Below are 18,466 nucleotides of genomic sequence, written 5' to 3'. Positions count from 1 at the left end.
CTCCCTGGTGGATTTCCCAGCTCTGCTACCTAAGGGGCTATGCAGGAAGTGAATGAAAGGGGCTTTGGGGGCAACCCTGCCTCCCATGGCCCTAAAACTAAGTAGAGCAGCCCTGAGCCACCCTCCCAACCTCCTTAGGAGGTGAAGTTCTAGCTACGGTCCAGTCTGACAGTCACAGGATCCCCCACTTTTTGGGGGTGACAATGACACAGGCTCCCCCACCTCTTGGCCTGACAGTCACAGGCTCCCCACCTCTTGGTCTGACAGTCACAGGCTCCCCCACCTCTTGGCCTGACAGTCACAGGCTCCCCACCTCTTGGTCTGACAGTCACAGGCTCCCCCACCTTTTTAGCCACATCCTGTCTTCTTTTCCAGTGTCGCAGGCCAGGCCAAGAGCAGCAGTCACAGGCCTAGTAGTGAGCTGCCTGCCACATGAGAACCACTTGGTGTCGTCCCCAGCATACCCCTGCCATCTGCCCTTCCCTACCCAAAGGCCTCCCCTGTGGAGCCTCTGACAATACGGCATGCCATAGAGAAATGGTACCATTGGGACCTTCTGTAAGTCTGACCCATGTGTAACGCGAGAAATCCACGGAGTCTGCTTAAAGGGCAAAGGAATTTATTAGGGGAGAAAAACTCACTGTACAGAACAAAATTGTCACAGGTTCTGGAATGCTGGGGCACAGTCTCACGCAGTTCCGGCCCTCTGAGTCAGTCCCGCATCCAAGTCCCACAAGGGAGCAAAGAGGACTGCTAAGTGCATCTCAGGTCTTAAGGGTAGCCAAGAGGCCACGCCCCAGGGGCGTGTACTTCGAGGTCATGGGCAGGTGAGAGCAGTTAGAGAGCTATTAGAAGAAGAGCAACTAGGAAGTGCACCACTGGAGAGGATTTGTGGGGACGCAGCCCCTGGGGAGGGGGAAGTCCATGATAATGCCAGTTTGGGGTAACAGAGCCAACGCCCTGTGGGCAGCTTGTAGGGCACAGATGTGACTCTTTGTGGTACAGGAGGTGGAAAGAGGTAGGACATGGAGCAATCAGGAAGCCTCTCCCCCAGTTTTATTCCAGGGGTCCCAGCCAGGAGGCCCTGTGCTAGCTCAGATGTGTGGACAGACAGATGTCTCTTCTGTCATGATTTTCTTCTTTTCCCAGACAATGGCTACCGAGAGTGCCTGGCCAACGGCAGCTGGGCAGTCCGTGTGAATTACTCTGAGTGCCAGGAGATTCTCAACGAAGAGGTGAGGATAGGCCACCATACTGAGGGGCAGGCCAGGGCCACCTGCACAAGCTGGGTGCCTGCCACATGGCCAGTTGTGGCCTGGGAACTTTTCAGAAGCTGGTATTGAGGATCTGCCCTAGGGAAGCTGGTGGGGAGCTGCTGGACGTGCCAAGTATAGTGAATTCAGTCCTGGTCCCTCTTCCTTCCTTCCTCCCTTCCCTCCCCTATCTCTCCCTCCCTCCGTCCATCCCTCCCTCCCTCCCCCCTTCCTCTCTCTCTGATCTTTAGCTGCTTTCACTGGGTGTGGGACAGGGCTGGGGTGCCATCAAGCCAGACAGTAGCTGGATCCACACTGACACCAAACAGTGACATCAGGGCCCAGCCCTGGGACCTGTGTCAGAACCAAGGCTGGAAGGGGGGCGATGGTGCAGTTTGAAAAAGCTCCAGAGACACTTTGCAAAACTTCAATGGTTTTGAGCAGCTGTTGCTTACATGGAATGCAAAATGTAAAAGGTACAGATGGGAACACAGCAAGAAGTGCCCCCTCCCACTGCTGTCCCTAGCCAGTTTCTCATGTGTTCTGCCTGTATGAGTCAGTGTGTCTGTGCATAATGTTTTTAGCCCAACACGTCACCTGTTAAACAGACTACTTGGTGCTTGCTTCTTCATGTAGCCATCGTTCCCAGAGGTTGTTCATGTCAGTTTAGAGCGGACATCCTCATTCTCTTTACATTTGGACACATATTCTATAATATCCACTCTCCAGATGTGCCGTAACTTAGTGGGCCAGTCTTTATTCTCAGTCTTGGTTTTTAAGCTTGGCAGGTGTGTGAATGTGTGGGTTCCTCTGTGCCTCTACATACAGTCCCCCTTCCCCTCCTGAGGAGGGCGGGGTCAGGTTGCTGGGTCCCTGTGCCTTAGGAGTGAGGAAGGCAGACTGGTCCAGGGGATCCTGGGAATCCCATCATCTGGAAGGTCTGAGTTAGAAAGGAACTTGCAGACCCTCCACCTCAACCTGAGATTTCCAGACCTGCTTAATCTCCAGAGCAATTGTTCACACACAGTCACCAGAACCTATAAGGTCAAACTTCCCAGGGACAACCTGGGGATGGGCATTTTTACATGTGTATGTGATATGTATGCATGTATGTGCATATTCCTGATCATATGTGTGTGGGTACATGTGCACATGTATGTATCTGTGTGGACAGCAGAGGGTATCTTCCCAGATCACTCTCCACTTTATTTACTGAGGCAGAGTCTCTCACTGAACCCAAAGCTCAGCAACTTAGCTGGTCTACCTAGGCAGCTTGCCTCAGAGATCCTGTCTTGCCCACCAAGCGTCGAGGCTACAGGTGGGCCACCACAGCCACTCAGCTTTCAAAATTATTCTTCTTATTTTTTATGAGTGTTTTGCCTACATGTGTGCCTGTGTACCATATGTGTGCCTGTGTACCCTATGTGTGCCTGTGTACCCTATGTGTGCCTGTGTACCATATGTGTGCCTGGTGCCTGAAAAGGCAAGAGGGCATCAGAAACCCTGGAACCAGGTCCTCTGGAAGAGCAGCACAGTGCTCTTAACCACTGAGCCACCGCTTCCTCCCCGTCCTCAGCTCTCATGTGGAGATTTAAACTCCAGTCCTCATGGTCGCATAGTAACCACTTTCCCCACAGAACTGTATCCCCAATCCCAGGAACTGGCATTTTTAACAGACGACCCAGGGAGACTGCACATGGAGCGAAAGTGAGAAACCGAAGCCTGGAAAGTGGGAAGTAACATACAGTGTCGCATAGCCAGAGCGTGAACGTGCCCTGGAGTCGTAGTTCAGAACCAGTAAAGAAGCAAGGTGGATGGGCACAGTGGCTTGACCCACCCCAGACTACTTGGCTTTAAGCCACCAAGCCATTGATGTCTTCTTCTAGAAGCCAGGTCAGTTTCAGCTGAAAGGATGTCATGCTGCTGTCTATTGGTGGGAAAGCTCCTCGGGATGCAGCATGAAGGTTATCCGGCATCCAACGAGGCCTCGCCAGCTTGGTTGCCTGACCCTGACCCCAACTTGAGCAAGCCTAGGCTGGGCGAGGGTCAGAGCCCAACTAGGAAGCAGGTGTGCCAAAAAATGGTGGGGCAGGAGACTCCTCCTCCAGCCTACAGCAGAGGAGGCAGAGAGAAGGAGATGGGGCTTACGCTCTGAAAGGCAGGCCAGGCAGCCTCTCAAAGGCACAGTTCCCACCCAGAGAGGGGTGGTGCACATGGGAGCATGTTGGCAAAGCAGAAGTCTTCCGGCCCTCCTACTGCGGCTACCTAGCTGCAAGGTTAATGGAGGCGTCTGATGCCTCTCCAGCGGTCCCGCGAGGAGACTGACATCCCCACTACCACCTGCAACAACAGGCATCTGGCCCTTGGATTTGGGCAAAGCTGGAGTCTCCACAGTTCGAGTTCCCGCCCGACCCGCCTCTCTTGCCCTAACTTAATCTCCTTTCTTCTGATTGGCTGATGTGGGGGCTCACAGAAGCCTCCCTTCTAGGTCACCTGTCAGGATGGGAGTCTCCCTTCCTTCTACCAGCAAGGTTAGGTAAGGAGACTAGGAGCACCCCTCTTTGGCAGTGTGATTGAGCAGGATTGGCTTGGGGGTAGCCAGTTTGGGGTCTAGAGTCGGCTGAAGGTACTCCCAGGTTCTGTGACCTTGAGCAGGGAACTTTGTTGAAATCGCCTAGCCAGGCTAAGAATAACTCAGCTCTTGGCTCCAGGCAGGAGGGAGAGGGTATCAGCTTGAACCTTGGCGAAGAAAGGAGATTTATCCTCCCACCATGCCTCAGTCTTCCCCCAGGAAGTCAGGATAGGTGGCAGGGTAATCGAGAGCAGGTGACATGGATGGGGAAGCTCCAGGTCGCATGGGTCCTGACTTGGTGGGACTGAGACCCACACATACCGTGCAGAGACTCAGCCCTACCTGGTCCAGCTCTGTCTGGCTCTGCTGCTCTTTCCTGGCCGCCCCTGCTGGCCTGGCTGCATGGCCGCTCTAAGTGACCAGTTCCTTTAGGGAGCATACCATCTCTGCTGCCAGCCCCTAGCTCCAAGCTTCTCTGTCCTCTCAGATTTACAAAGAGGCAAGCATCTAGCTGAATGAGCAGCGGCTTGCTCAGGTCCGAGCCTGGGATTAGCCCAGATCAAGCACAAGCATGGAGGGGAGGATGGGGTGCAAATAAAGGCTCTGTCCTTAGTTTCTTTTCGGTGGCACCAGCACCAAGGCAACTTACAAAAGAAAGCCTTTCACTTGGGGCTCACAGTTCCAGAGGGTTAGAGTCCATGACCGTCACAGCTGGGAGATTGACAGCAGGGAGGCAGCCATGGCACAGGAGCAATAACGGAGAGCCTGTTGAGCACAGCCATGAAGCAGACAGAGAGCTAAGAATGGTGTGGGCGTTTGAAACCTTAAAGCCTGCCCCCAGTGACACACCTTCTCTAATAAAGGCCACACCTCCTAATCCTTCCCAAACAGTTCCACCAACTGGGGACCAAATATTCAAACATAAGAGCCCTTAGGAGTCATTCTCATTCAAATCAACACAGGGTCCTCAGAAAGCTGCCTGAGAAATGAAACTTGTGAGGGCATGGAGACGTCGGGTATAGAGATCTGTCCACAGTGGGCACCTCCTGAAGACAGATCCTCAGCTGGGAAACTTGGTTCATCTAAGCCAGGGATGGCACAGAGCCCCCCCCCCACCACCACCACCCTGCCTACACTAACTTCTGCTTCCTGTAACTTCACCCACAAAGTGCCCTTTTACACTGTCCTCAATTATTATCTGTTCCCCTGAAACAAATACTATCTCTTCCCCCACACCCCACTGAGCACAAGGCTTCAAGCTCTTCCTGGGAAGTTCCAGTGGGGACATGAAAGGGATTCTGAGAGCTTGAGTCAGGGGTCAGGGCTGGAGGTGGGGCAGTGATTGGAATGGGCTGCTAAGATGTTCAGATGCTCAGCAACTTCCTGGGCTTCTTGCTAAAGGGAAGGTTCTAACTAATTCTGTGCATCTGGGGTGGGGCTCGACTCTGCCTTTCTTTGCAGATGTCTGCAAACTCCTGACTGCTGTTGCTGCTGGTTTAAGGGCCACACTTTAAGAACTAGAGGTATGGGCCACCCACAGAGGAGTAAGAGAGGCAGCTCAGGAAGCCAGATGGACAGGAAATGCCCCGAGTATGATGAGCAGGGATGGGGAGTGAGAGAGGCAAGCCACCCGGAAGGAGCTGTGGAGAGCTCATTGCTTTCATCCTGGCAGGGCATCCGAACAGTTCTGATGGTGCTGGCCTCTGGGGCAAGAGGATTTCTTCCAGCCTGGTCAGAATCAGCTCAGCAGAAACTGCTTGTTAGAGTCTGGTCTTGAGGGCACAGCACAGAGGTCCCTCTCCAACACCCCACTGTGCCACCCTCCTCAGGGAGCCAGTGGATCTCAGGTCTCCAGACAGGACAAGGAAAGAGTACTGCTCAAGCTTCCTGGGGTTGGTTCTGTCCAGTTTGTGCTTTGGGAATACAGTGACTTCTGCAGTTCTTGTGTGTGTGTGTGTGTGTGTGTGTGTGTGTGTGTGTGTGTGTGTGTGTGTGTGTTTAGTTTTTTCGAGACAGGGTTTCTCTGTGTAGTTTTGGTGCCTGTGGACCAGGCTGGCCTTGAACTCACAGAGATCCGCCTGGCTCTGCCTCCTGAGTGCTGGGATTAAAGGTGTGCACCACCACTGCCCAGCTTTAGTCTGCAGTTCTTGATGGTTTGTCCCCAGGACTCAGGATGTCACTGACATCTTTTGCAGGGAGTCGGGGGAGATCATTGGCTGTCTCTTGAGACATTTACTGACTGGTCTCTCCAGGTGTCCTTGACAACCTCGTGGGGTGTTACTAGCTTTTCCTTGGGGTGATGCTGGCTCCCTCTCGGGGTGTTGCTAGGTGTCTTTCTGGACAGTGCTGGCTGGAGCTCTGGTTGTTAATGGAACTTTCTCAGTGTCACTGTTCGGCCTGGGTGCCACTGGATGCCTTCATCTCTCAAAGTACTGGCAACTGTCTTGATCTGGTTTTGTCATTGGAACAGAATACTCAAGATTGAGTCTTTTAATTTTTGAGACAAGGTCACATGTGGTCCAAGCTGAACTCAGACTTGTATCCAAATGAGGGGCTGGAGAGGTGGCTCGGCCGTCAAAAGCACTTGCTCTTTGCACCCACCACCAGGTTCCACCCCAGTCATTCACACGGTGACTCACAGCCGTCTGTAACTTCAGTTCCAGGAGATCCAATGCCCTCTTCTGATCTCTGCAGGCACCAGGCACATCCTTGGTGCACATGTATACATGCAAACAAAACACTCTCAGACATAAAGATAAACAAATCTAAACAAACTTTTTAAACTTGAACTCCCGTTCCTATAAGCCCAAGCCCTGAGTTCTGGGCTTACAGGCATAGGCCACCATTCCTGGTGTTATGGATTGCCAAGACTCGAACCCAAGGCTTCATGTATGCTAGGCAAGCAGTCTACCAGCTGGGCTGCACCCCTAGCTTGTGGGTCATTTATAATGACTAGAAATGGATTGGCTTTTGGTTCTGCAAGCTGAGACATCCAAGGTTGAGGGCTAGCATCTTGCAAAGGCCTTCCTCCTGTGTCGTCTCATGACAGAGGGCAAAGAAAGAGAAAGCAGATGGGCCTCACATCCTCTTAGAAGGAACCAGATCCTGCAGCGAGGTACCCACTCTGCTGGGAGGCCCCGCCTCCAGCAGCTCTGTACTGGGCACCATGTTTCCAGCACTTAACCTTTCATTTTCATATCAGAGCAGCTGCCATGTCTCGGGTGTCTCTGGCACTCTCTCCATGACATTGCCATCCCTGAAGCTGTCTTGGTGTTCTGGTCCTTGGATTGCATCAGGCCCTTGAGGTGTGAGGCAGGTGGAACCCAGAGCTTGACCCAGCTGGATCTCTGGCCCCTGAGGCATTGGGCTTTGTTTTTCCATTCCAGACCTTCATGAAGAAAAACCCTCTTGAGCTGCACTCTCTCTGCTGAAGCCCCTCCACCAAGATCTTGGACCCAGCAGAGATGAGAACCCCCCAGAGAGTGCCTTTTCCCTAATCCCTGCTTGTTCTCCTCATAACCCTAAGAGTAGAAGGAGAAGAGGACCCTACGAGCCAGGCTGGCCCAGGGTCTGATTGCTTGGATCAATTGTGTAGCCTTTCCAACCAGAAAACGAGAGGGCAGGGGCCAGTCTCAGTGACATCACTGAGGATTATGGTCTGGGACCCAGCATACAGTAGGTGCTTAGTAATGACTTCTCTCAAAACTACCCAGCTGAACCCCGATGAGCAAGTGGAGCAGCCAGGGGCGGGCTCTGACAGAAGAGGCAGCAAGCCCTTCTTCCCTCTCCCTCCTGGTCCAGAGAGAATGCTGGCGCATGGCAGCAACTCAGCACCACAGATGTTGTTATTACCCAGGGGCTTCTCAGCATGGATGTGTGGAAAATTTAATAAAAGAGAATCAAGTGCTGATTCCAGATAGGCTTTGCCATGTGCATGCCTGTCTGGAGCCTCTGGTCGGATCCTGGCATCTGCCAAAGGCCCTTAGAGACCCTTGGCATTTGAAGGGCAGAATGGACCCCTCCCCTTGCTTCCTGCCATCTCCACTCATGATCCTGGAGTCCTAGGGCTCCCGAGGCGTGAGCTGCTCATGTGATGTCCCGCCTTCCTGGAGCCTAGGAAAGGGTGCCTGGGAGTTTTGCCTTGGGAATCTGCAGAGAGCTGGGCCGCTATGAAGTAAGGACTTGATTTGTAACATCAGTGTCTTGCCAAGCTGTGCGTGTAGCGTGTAGATAGAGATGGTTTTTAAGCTGCAGTTGGTAATCCTGAACAAGCCTTCATACCTCTGGGTTTCTTTTCCCACGAAGGAGGCTACGGATGCATTTGCAGCTTTTTCCACAGTCACTTTGAAGCTTTAGGGTGAGGAAAACTCTGGGTGTGAAGGCTTTCACACATGTGTCAGTAGCTTCGGTTGTATACTCATAATTGAATAATTAAGAAAGCCAGGGGCCAGAGAGATGGCTCAGTGGGTAAAGGTGCCACTGAGTGTGACAAACCGAGTCTAATCTCCAGGATCGCCTGGTGAAAGGAGAGGCCTGGCTTGTGCAAGTTGTCCCTAACTTCCACACACCAGCCATGACACAAATGGCCATCCTCATGCTCCTACACACACACACACACACACAACACACACACACACACACACACACACACACACACACACACACACACACACACATTGAATAAATAAATGTAATTGAGCTGGACAGTGGTGGTGCACACCTTTAGTCCCAGCACTTGGGAGGCAGAGGCAGGCACATCTCCATGAGTTCGAGGTCAGCCTACACTACTGAGTGAGTTCCAAGGAAGACTCCAAAGCTACACAGAGAAACCCTGTCTCAAATAAATAAATAAATAAATAAATAAATAAATAAATAAATGTAATTAAAATGTTTTTTAAAAATTATGAATGGCTGAGGATGTAGTTCACAGTAGGCAGAGCATTTGCCTAGCCTGCTCAAGGCCCTGGGTTCAATTTCTGCTATCCATAAAGAGGGGAGGAAATCTAAGAAGGGAGAGAATGAAGAGAGATTGTTCACTTGGGGCAGCCCCTGGGCCAGGCAAGGAGTAGGGAAAGGCTCTGGGAATGAAGAATGTATGTTCTTTCTTTCAGGGGTATATGTACGGTACATGCATGTGTTCATATATAGACACATGGGGGAAACACATCCATGAGTACCTATGGAGTACCTATGGAGGTCAGAGGCAGATGTAGGGTGTTTTCTACCTTTTATTTTTTTTTTTTTTTTTGAGACCGGGGTCTCTTCACTAAACCTGAAGCTGACAGTGTCACTGGAATAGCAGGCCAGGACCCCAGGGATCCAGCTTCTCTGATACCTGTTGAGATTCCAGATCCCCACAGTCACACTTGGCTTTCATGTGGGTGCCAGGGATCCAAACCCAGGTCCTGGTGCAGCCAGACTCAGGTGTGACCAGGAAGATGGGGATTCAGTTCAGAAGTGAATGAGGGATGGAATCTCGGAGTCTCTGGACCCACCACAGCTGTGGTGTCAGGACAGAATGAGGCACGAGCATCTGCGAGCACAGGCGTCTGTGGGTGGGTGGGTACAGTGTTTGTTAAGGTGGCTCAGGAGCCCTGTGTGGCATGGGTGCAGCTTTCATTCCTGTCTATCTAACTGCACGGCATGGCAGACAGACTGACCCAAGTGGATGGTGCTACTCCGAGGCGGCACATGGCTCACGGGGTCACTCTGGAGCAGGGCAAACCCTGTGACTATTTCCCACTCTTCCCCCTACACCCCTCCCCGGTGCTGTCCTCACGGAGCTGTTTTGTTCAATGGGGTGCAGAGGTGTGGGTGTGCGGAGCCTCAACTCTGACTCTCTCTCCTGCCTCAGAAGAAGAGCAAAGTGCACTACCACATTGCCGTCATCATCAACTACCTGGGCCACTGCATCTCCCTGGTGGCCCTCCTGGTGGCCTTTGTCCTCTTTCTGCGTCTCAGGTGAGAAGGCCCAGGCACTGCTTCCTGTTAGCCCCTGGGCCCCTGAGCATGCGCGGCTGAGGCAGAGAAGATACAGGCGTAGCTCCAGCATGCGGGTGCTGACAAAGGGGGTCACTGCCTCCCGCTTGAGTACAAGGGAATAGCGAGCATCTGCGGGAATCTTGGGTCTCTTAGGACTCTGGCAGTCATATCTGTCCTTTCCCCCAGCAGCTGCTGGAGGATGCAGAGTAAGGAACAAAGCCCAGGCTCACCCATGTTACCAACTCCTAAAGCTGGTCCTCATCCCTTTTGGGGTTATCGGGCAGGTAGATCCTGGACGGTGAGAGTTCCACAGAGTGATATCCCTGCCTCAAGGTCTAATGTGTCATGGCCCAAGTGGTAGGAAAAAGCTGGGCGTGGGTGGGACCAGGAACTGAAAGTCCAGAGGGGCTTACTGTTGGAGATCTCTTCTTTTTGCTGAGCCCCTCTGCCTCTCAATCCTGCAGTGTGGAGAACAAAGGGGGAACCCCTGACCACACCAGGCTCTGCCAGGAGTGGATATCTTGGTGGCCCCAGATAGGAAAGGCCCTGTGGAGCTCAGGCCAACCAGTCAGCCCCACTCACTCCAGGCTTTAGTCCCTCCGTCTTGCGTCTGGGCTGGAGGGATGCTGGCACCCACCCTCATCCTCCCCCCCTCCTGTTGCTGTTACCACCTGCCCTCTCCCGCTGCCCCAGGAGCATCCGGTGCCTGAGAAACATCATCCACTGGAACCTCATCTCGGCTTTCATCCTGCGCAACGCCACGTGGTTTGTGGTCCAGCTCACCATGAGCCCCGAGGTCCACCAGAGCAATGTGGTGCGTCCCAGCTAGGGAGACAGAAAAGTCCAAGCCTGGGTCAGAGGGGCTAGAGTGGAGCTGCCCTGTAGAAGGGCCAGGCCTGGGTACCCACAGAACAAGGACCCCAAAGAGCCTGCGGGTGGGGCACTGTCCCTGACCACCCCCAAGCTCATTGTCATCTCTGGTTGGGCAGGGATGGTGCAGGTTGGTGACAACTGCCTACAACTACTTCCACGTCACCAACTTCTTCTGGATGTTTGGCGAGGGCTGCTACCTGCACACGGCCATTGTCCTCACGTACTCCACCGACCGTCTGCGCAAGTGGATGTTCATCTGCATTGGCTGGGGTGAGCTGGGCCAGCCCTGCCCCTGAGTCTCCTCACCAAGGACATGGGCTGTCCGGGTCAGGAGGGTGGTGTGTGCACTCTTCTTAGGCGTGAGAGTAGTGGGATCCCCATGAAGGAAGCATCGGAACTCAACTCCCAGAAATCCCTGCTCGGTTATAGTTCCTGGGCTGTCCTGGGGTCTTCCATCCAAGTTTCAACGACAACCCCTCTCTCCCTCAGGTGTACCTTTCCCCATCATCGTGGCCTGGGCCATCGGGAAGCTGTACTACGACAATGAAAAGTAAGTCACTTCCGAGATCAGAGCCTAGCTCTTCAGTGTGCTCCCCAGGGGACTTTGGCTGTTGTCTGTCCTATAAAGACAGTGGCTTCTGCGTCAACAAAGGCAGAGCTGAGCACTGGCCTCAATTCAAGGGTCCTTTCCAGTGCTCTGCCAAAGGTGCAGCCAGACAGCCAGGGTCTCAGCCTGTTACCTGTCTGGAGTTTGAAGGAGAGCAAGACCAAAAGTCAGGCAGCCCAGGGTCTGAACTGTGCCATCGCTAAGTAGCTATGTGACCTTGGGGCTGTCACAGCAGGCCTCTGTTTCCTCATCTGTGAAATGGGCATCTTCATTCTAGCTACTATCCCAAAGCTGTAGTGAGGAAGAAGTGCATCCGTGCACACTCAAGCACATAGAATTGTGCCTGGTACCCAGTAAATGCCACACAGATGCTTGTTACCATCAAGGCGTGTTTTACAACAAGATTGTGTGCATTTAATGGAAACTGGTCCAGATGCTTTCAAAGACTCTTCCAGCTCCTCTCTGAAGCCTCGGATTGTTAGTAAAGCAGACTCGTGCATTCCCAGTCCACCCTGAAGTCACAGCTTGCACGTGTGGGAATTCCCAGCTGCCCCTCACAAGAATCATATGGGAAGACCTAGAAAGTTCTGTACCTTAGAGCTCCCTGCTGTGGGCCTGAGGTGTGGTCTGGGTAACAAGGTGGCTCCAGTGTGAAGCTAAGATTGAGAACTTCATAGAATGACGGAGAAGGTGAGAGGAGCCGGGCAAAGCAGAAGCCAGCCCCTGTGGCCCGTAAGCATGTCCAGATCCCAGCTGGCTGACCGATTGACTCGGGGTTCACAGTGGCAGGCCCTCCTCTCCCCGCACTGGGCTGCACCAGAAGTCTGGAAGAGTGTCATCCACATTTGTGAAAGTGGTTCCTTCTGCCTCAGGCTGGAGCATTTGCGCAGCGGCAGGGTAGGCGGCAGGCTTCAGGAAGCCAGTTCACTGAAGTGGGGGTGGGGTGTTCCCGGGGATCCTCTTGGGAATTCCTGGATGGGGGTGCCTGTGCTTTGTAGGATGCGAAAATGTGAGTGCAAGAGATGGGGGTGAGGGAGCGGGGGAGAGAAGAAAGGAAGAGAGAGGCAGGGAAAGCCCAATTACTTGCCTTCCCACCCTGGAGCAGAAAGGATGCCAGCTAACAAGAAAGTTAGGTCTGAGCAGCCCTGAAGCCCCATCTGGTGGACAGATGCAGGCAGTGCCGCGGAAGGATTCTGGGCGTGCGAACATGGGAGCAGGGGGAGGATGGGCAGAGGCCTCAGTTGGAGCCCACAAACAGTGGTGTATGACCTGAGTAGTGTTAAACAAACTTGTTCCAGCCAGAGGGTCGCATATACAAACTTCACATTCTAGTCTGCAGAAGCATCCATTGCATCCATAAGGACACAGGACTTCAGATTTGCCGTCCCCACCTACTCCCCCAGCTTGCTAACGGGCAGCTCAGGAGACTACAAAGCAGCCCTGCCTCTTTCCATAGATGTTGGCCGTGACATCTCTCCTGCACAGGCTGCTCTCCAATGGAGTCCGACAGAAATTTCTAGCTGTTAGAACCACTTGGGTGGAAGGGCAGTGAGCATGTTAGCCACAGCCACTCCCAGAGTCCCTCGGTGGGCGCCGGAGATGGCAGGGCTAAGGCCAGGCTCCAGGCTGTTTCTGGCTTGATGTTTTTAGAGTTCTTTCCCTGAAAAATACAAACAGCTACCCCTTCCCTGTAGGGTTCCAACGACAAACTCAAATGCAATTCACAGAAGTCCAACTGGGAAAACCAGTGAATTTACTGGGATCACTTACAGGGCATTGGTGAAGGGTTATTTTTAAGAGCATTGGTGACCTCAAAGTAGCCACGCCACTAAAAAGTTTCCCCACAGCATGGGTAATGACTTCCTATAGCCACATAAATGGAGTATCACCTCCAGTTAACTCTGTAAACTCTAGCACCTCCTAAGACATGAGGCTATGTGCAGTTAGGGCAGAATTATCTATAAGGGCCCTAGAAGTACAGGAGGAAATGGCTGGGATCTCAGGCAAGGGTCCACTGACCCTCCCTCCCTACTTCCCCTTCCTGTGAGGGAATGGTAACAGTTGGTCCCATCTTGAGGGTCCCTTACGAATAGTCACAACTGCATGGATGAGGGTGATGGCTGTTCAGGGGCCTTTTTCATGGGCTCTCCCTCCACAGAGCTTGTTCCAACTTCACATCCCACAGCAGAGGGTACCATCCACTTTACAGATAAGATCACATCCCACAGCAGAGGGTACCATCCACTTTGCAGATAGGACCACATCCCACAGCAGAGGGTACCATCCACTTTACAGATAGATAGGACCACATCCCACAGCAGAGGGTATCATCCACTTTGCAGATAGGATCACTGAGGCACTGAAGCAGAGTCCGCTGGCTTGGATTTCTTAGAAATTGGGGTGCCCTTTCCTGGCCACTGGCATTGATCCTGCTCTAGTCAAGCACTGCCCTGTGGCCAAGCACTATGCCACTGGAAGGGCCCTGCTGACCCCTCCCTTCCCTTTCCTTCTGTGGTCTTCTAGGTGCTGGTTTGGCAAACGTCCTGGAGTGTACACTGATTACATCTACCAGGGCCCCATGATCCTGGTCCTGCTGGTAAGAGCCTGGGGAGGTAGCTGGAGACAAGCCACTATGGGAAGGGACAATCTGGATAGAAAGGACCCTCTACTAGGTGGCCCCAGAGGGGAACCTGGGCCAGGAATTTTAAGTGTTAGGGAGAGAAGGACCGAAGAAGAGGAAGTGGGAGAGGGAGCAAGAAGAGGGCAGGGTGAGTGGCTGCAGAGAAATACCAAGAGCAGAGCTGAGAGGACTGAGGACCTGGCCCGCCTACCCCCACCCACCTCCATTTCCTGCATATGTCCCTGCCACATGTCCCCATCCCTGCCACCCATCCTCACTCCTGCTGGTATGCTCCAATTGCAGATCAACTTTATCTTTCTCTTCAACATTGTCCGCATCCTCATGACCAAACTCCGGGCATCCACCACGTCTGAGACTATTCAGTACAGGTACCTGGCTCCCCAGGGGTACTTCCGAGGTACCAGCCTCCTCTGAACCAGCTCTCTTCCAAGCCAGTCAGTCCACCCAGAAACTGCAGCTCCACCTTCTTAAACACCCCAGAGACCATCTCCCAAACCCATCACTCTCCCCAGAGCTAGCGGGCTCACCCCTCCTGGGTAGCCTGTGACTCTCGCCTCTGTTCCACCCTAGGAAAGCGGTGAAGGCCACTCTGGTGCTGCTGCCCCTCCTGGGCATCACCTACATGTTGTTCTTTGTCAACCCTGGGGAGGATGAGACCTCCAGGGTCGTCTTCATCTACTTCAACTCTTTTCTGGAGTCCTTTCAGGTACCTGCATCCTCCCTGAGCCTTACCACTCTGGCTCCGGGAGAACCTATTTGCACCTATAAGAGTGAGGATTCTTCTGGCAGAGGCCTGGAGGATTGGGGGGCTGGAGCAACCTGGGCTGGTCAGACCCCACTCACCTCTGACTCCCGTCTCCCCCTCAGGGCTTCTTCGTGTCTTTGTTCTACTGCTTTCTGAACAGTGAGGTAAGAACCTAAGACCGGGGCTGAGACTACCAAGACCGGGAACTGTCCCCTCATGTCTCTTCTGCCCTGGGCTCCCTTCCCTCCCTCTTCCCAGGTCCCATGGGTTGCTGCAGGGAACTTTGAGAAGTCCCTATCCCTGTCGATCTGCACCTGTGAGGACAGCCCCCCTTCTGACTTTAGGCATGGCATGGGGGATGGCTAGAAGATAGGGTCTCTGTCTTTGGAGGAGTTGGGAAGGTAGGGGTTCTGTATTGGTGAGGCCAGATGGCACCTTTGTTAGACTAGAAAAGGGTGTCCCTTCCTCACTTGAGAAAACGGACTCGACAAATAGCAAACCAACCAACAGTAGTAATTACGTGAATTATACAGATCCTGTCGTGACACCTGCTTGTAGCAACCTAGAGGATGCTGGGCTGGGGGCGGGGGTGTCCTGAGCCTGAGCTCTGATGTCACCTGTCATCCTGTGCCCACAGGTCCGCTCTGCCGTCCGGAAGAGGTGGCATCGGTGGCAGGACAGGCACTCGATCAGAGCCCGAGTGGCCCGCGCCATGTCCATCCCTACCTCCCCCACCAGAGTCAGCTTCCACAGCATCAAGCAGTCCACAGCAGTGTGAGCTGCAGGCCACAGAGCAGCCCCCAGTCCTGAGGCTGGGGGAATAATGCAAGCTCCCTGGTGAGCCTGTCTGCAGAGGCAGCCGGCCTTCCCACTCCTACCCCTGGGCTGCAGACCTGAGCGCCTGCCCAGCTGTAGACGATGGCTCATAGCATTGGGCTGGGCCCACAGCATCTGGCTCCCTGCTGCCCATTCTTCTCGGAGAGCGGAAGTGGAGACCGGGGGCTAGAAACCCTGAAGCAGGTTAATGGGCCCTGTGAAAGCTGTCTTTCCCCCAAAGCAGCTCACCGAAGATCTTGAGTCTTCGGCAGCTGTGGGGAGGCCACTTGCTACCCCAGGGCATCATGGGAAACTCTCTCCTGTGATTGTGAAGCCTCTGAATCTTGGCGATGCCTTTGGATGCTACCGAGAACCAATGTCACACGGTCCAGTCAGGGGACCTGGAGATAGCGGTAGAAATCTGGCGGCGTCATCAGATAGCACTCCACTACCCTAGGAGCCACTCCTGAGCCACCAGAATGTCATCAGCACCGTGGCGCTGCCACTGGAAAGCCCTGCCTTGCTGCCTTCCACCCTTAGACGTTTACTATTCTGCAGGCCAATCCAGCTTTCTGCCACTTACCCACTGACAACAGTCCCCTCGCCCTGAAATCCTACCACCTCTTGCCTCTGGGAGTCTTCTGATTTGTGAGAAGGTGGGGGTTGGGAAGGGGACTGAGTTGCCTGTGAGGGACAATCAAGTGGGCCCAGCCTTTAAGGAAGTAGTGTCCCCTGGGTGCCCAGGCCACTAGTTTTGTTGGCTGGCCTCTGGAACACGCTCACAGGCTGAGTGAATCGAGAAGGGCCCTGTGCTCAAGTGCCCTGAGCCAGGACAGGTGGCTCCTGGGACAACTAACTGGCAGACCCCTTACTCCCAGGCATGGAATGGCCCAACTGTCACTGTGTCACAGGGCTGAGGCGCTGCAGCAGGACCCAGGTGGGGGGTTGTGATATAAATAATATTTATCTTTTCAACTACCTTTGTGAAGGTTTGCACTCTGCTGGGGCTGGGAGTGAGCCATAGGGGTCCTCTGAGAAGTAGACATCAGGGACTACTGCGTAGCATGAAGCCTGATCCCACTCACACCATCCAGGATGAGCCCGAGGGCTGGAGGCAGGGTATGGACTCCAGACATGAAGATATGGGTGTGACCAAGGATGCTTACCTAGTAAGAAACAGCTCTTGCCGGGTGGTGGTGGCACACACTTTTAGTCCCAGCACTCAAGAGGCAGAGCCAGGTGGATCTCAGTGATTTCAAGGCCAGCCTGGTCTACAGAGCGAGATCCAGGACAGGCACCAAAACTACACAGAGAAACCTTGTCTCGGAAAACAAAAACAAAACAAAACAGTTCTTGGTGAGGAGGCTTCCCAGAAGCAGACATGGAGATGTGGTTGCCAGGGCAATCCCAAGGCAGGACTGGAGGTGGGAAGGCCAAGCACGGAGAGAAAGGGAAAGGTCGGATGGCATACATGCGCCGTGGCAGGTGGCTGGAGCTTTGGCTTGCTGAGGGGCCTGGAGCATGAGGCAAGGGAGCTGAGTTGGGATATTTATCCACCAACTCCTGTCACCCATTGTTCACTGATTTGAGCTGCTCCCAAGGGACATGCGTTTCCCTGCACTGGCTACCTCCATGTGATCGCAGAGTTGTCAGGGGCAGCACGCTGCAGGCCTCTAGAAGCCAGCATGTTGTACCTTGTAAGCACAGAGACTGGTGGAATTCCCATGAGGGTCCCAGTGCCACCTGGGACATGCCTCTGTGTCTCTGACCAGGGAGGAAGGTCACCTATGCATGCACACACATGCACACAATTGCATACGAGGGTATGTGGCATGAAATGCCAGGAGCAGACTGAGATGGCTGTGGCTGGAGAGCTCCATACCTCCTGCTGTGCCAAGGGGGTTGATGGAGGAGGGGGTGTATTCTTCCAGGACACATGGAGTGCCCTCCCTGCCGATTACCCAAACAGAAGTGTGCCCTCAAGTAGAGGTGGGCATGGGAGGCCCAGAGAACACCCAGACAGCAATGAGCTGAAGAGGCTTCTACATCAATTTAGGAGTATGGGGTGGCCTAGGGAGAGCAAAGGACAGCCCTGCCAGATGACCGCAGGGACCTAAAGTGGCCGAATGTCAAATAGTCACACTGAAATGGTTCTCCACTCTTGTCTTTCAACCTGAGCAGAAGAGGGAGAGAGCAAGGTGTCATTCAATGTGGCAGCATGGGCCTGTGTTCTAAGGAACCTGGGGCCTGCTGTCTCGGAGAAGCTGGTGTGCCTGAGCGAGCAGGGGCGGGTTGAGATGAGGGATGGGCCTCCTGTCCAGAGGCTGTAAGAGGAAGCTGCCTGGAGATAAGTAGGAACACTAAGCAGTGAGTAGCTTCAGGCAGTGTCTGGGCAGGCCCCTCAGTGGACATCAGGGGCCATTCTGCTCCGAGGTTGGGGGGGGACTTCCTCTGGCTGTGAGTGGATTGACCCAGGCCACTATGTGGAAGGGCCGAACAGTTGCCAACTGGAGTCACAGGGCCCTCTTCGGCCCCAGGATGGATCTGTCCCTCATGTCCGAAAGAATGCTTTTCCATATCACACCTAGGGAACACAGTCTCCTGAGAGCCACCCTCTTGCAAAAGATCTCACTTCTCCTGCGGTTCTCTTGGTGGACACAGAGCAACAGGGGAGAAGCGCTCTCTTCCTGAGGGCCAAACAGTTCCCACCCTGGGATTCTGGTTCCCCAAGCCTCTGTGCTGAAGAGGCATTTGCCTTAGGACTAAGACAGGAACAGCCAGATCAAGATAAACTACCTTCTGAGGAGGGAGGGGGAAAGGGTTTAGGATTCAGACAGTCATCCTTACCTTAACCGAGTCACCTGTAGGTTGCTTTATCATCTACCAAATCTATTCTCACATGTTCTCCAATCCTTAACTCAGTGGGGAATCAGCCCATTCTGCAGCAGAGGAAACCAAGACTGGGGATGGAAGGCTT

General features: G+C 53.6%; 1 protein-coding gene across 2 annotated transcripts in view; it reads left to right on the top strand.

Moving 5' to 3' along the window:
• Positions 1-16,736, top strand: part of Crhr1 (corticotropin releasing hormone receptor 1) — a 48,113-nt gene extending 31,377 nt beyond the window's left edge. For both annotated transcript variants that reach the window (XM_028882671.2, XM_037200532.1), the window contains exons 4-13: positions 1,150-1,235; positions 9,680-9,786; positions 10,501-10,621; positions 10,797-10,950; positions 11,170-11,230; positions 13,811-13,883; positions 14,211-14,296; positions 14,499-14,634; positions 14,796-14,837; positions 15,311-16,736. In XM_028882671.2, the coding sequence (XP_028738504.1) occupies positions 1,150-1,235; positions 9,680-9,786; positions 10,501-10,621; positions 10,797-10,950; positions 11,170-11,230; positions 13,811-13,883; positions 14,211-14,296; positions 14,499-14,634; positions 14,796-14,837; positions 15,311-15,451 (1,007 nt within the window). In that variant the 3' untranslated portion in view covers positions 15,452-16,736. The remainder of the gene's footprint in view (positions 1-1,149; positions 1,236-9,679; positions 9,787-10,500; positions 10,622-10,796; positions 10,951-11,169; positions 11,231-13,810; positions 13,884-14,210; positions 14,297-14,498; positions 14,635-14,795; positions 14,838-15,310) is intronic.
• The last annotated feature ends 1,730 nt before the right edge of the window (positions 16,737-18,466 follow it).

This window comes from Peromyscus leucopus, chromosome 8b (assembly GCF_004664715.2).
Source record: "Peromyscus leucopus breed LL Stock chromosome 8b, UCI_PerLeu_2.1, whole genome shotgun sequence".
NCBI lineage: Eukaryota > Metazoa > Chordata > Mammalia > Rodentia > Cricetidae > Peromyscus > Peromyscus leucopus.
The sequence above is the reverse complement of the archived record's forward strand: the minus strand, read 5'-3'. Positions and strand labels throughout refer to the sequence as shown.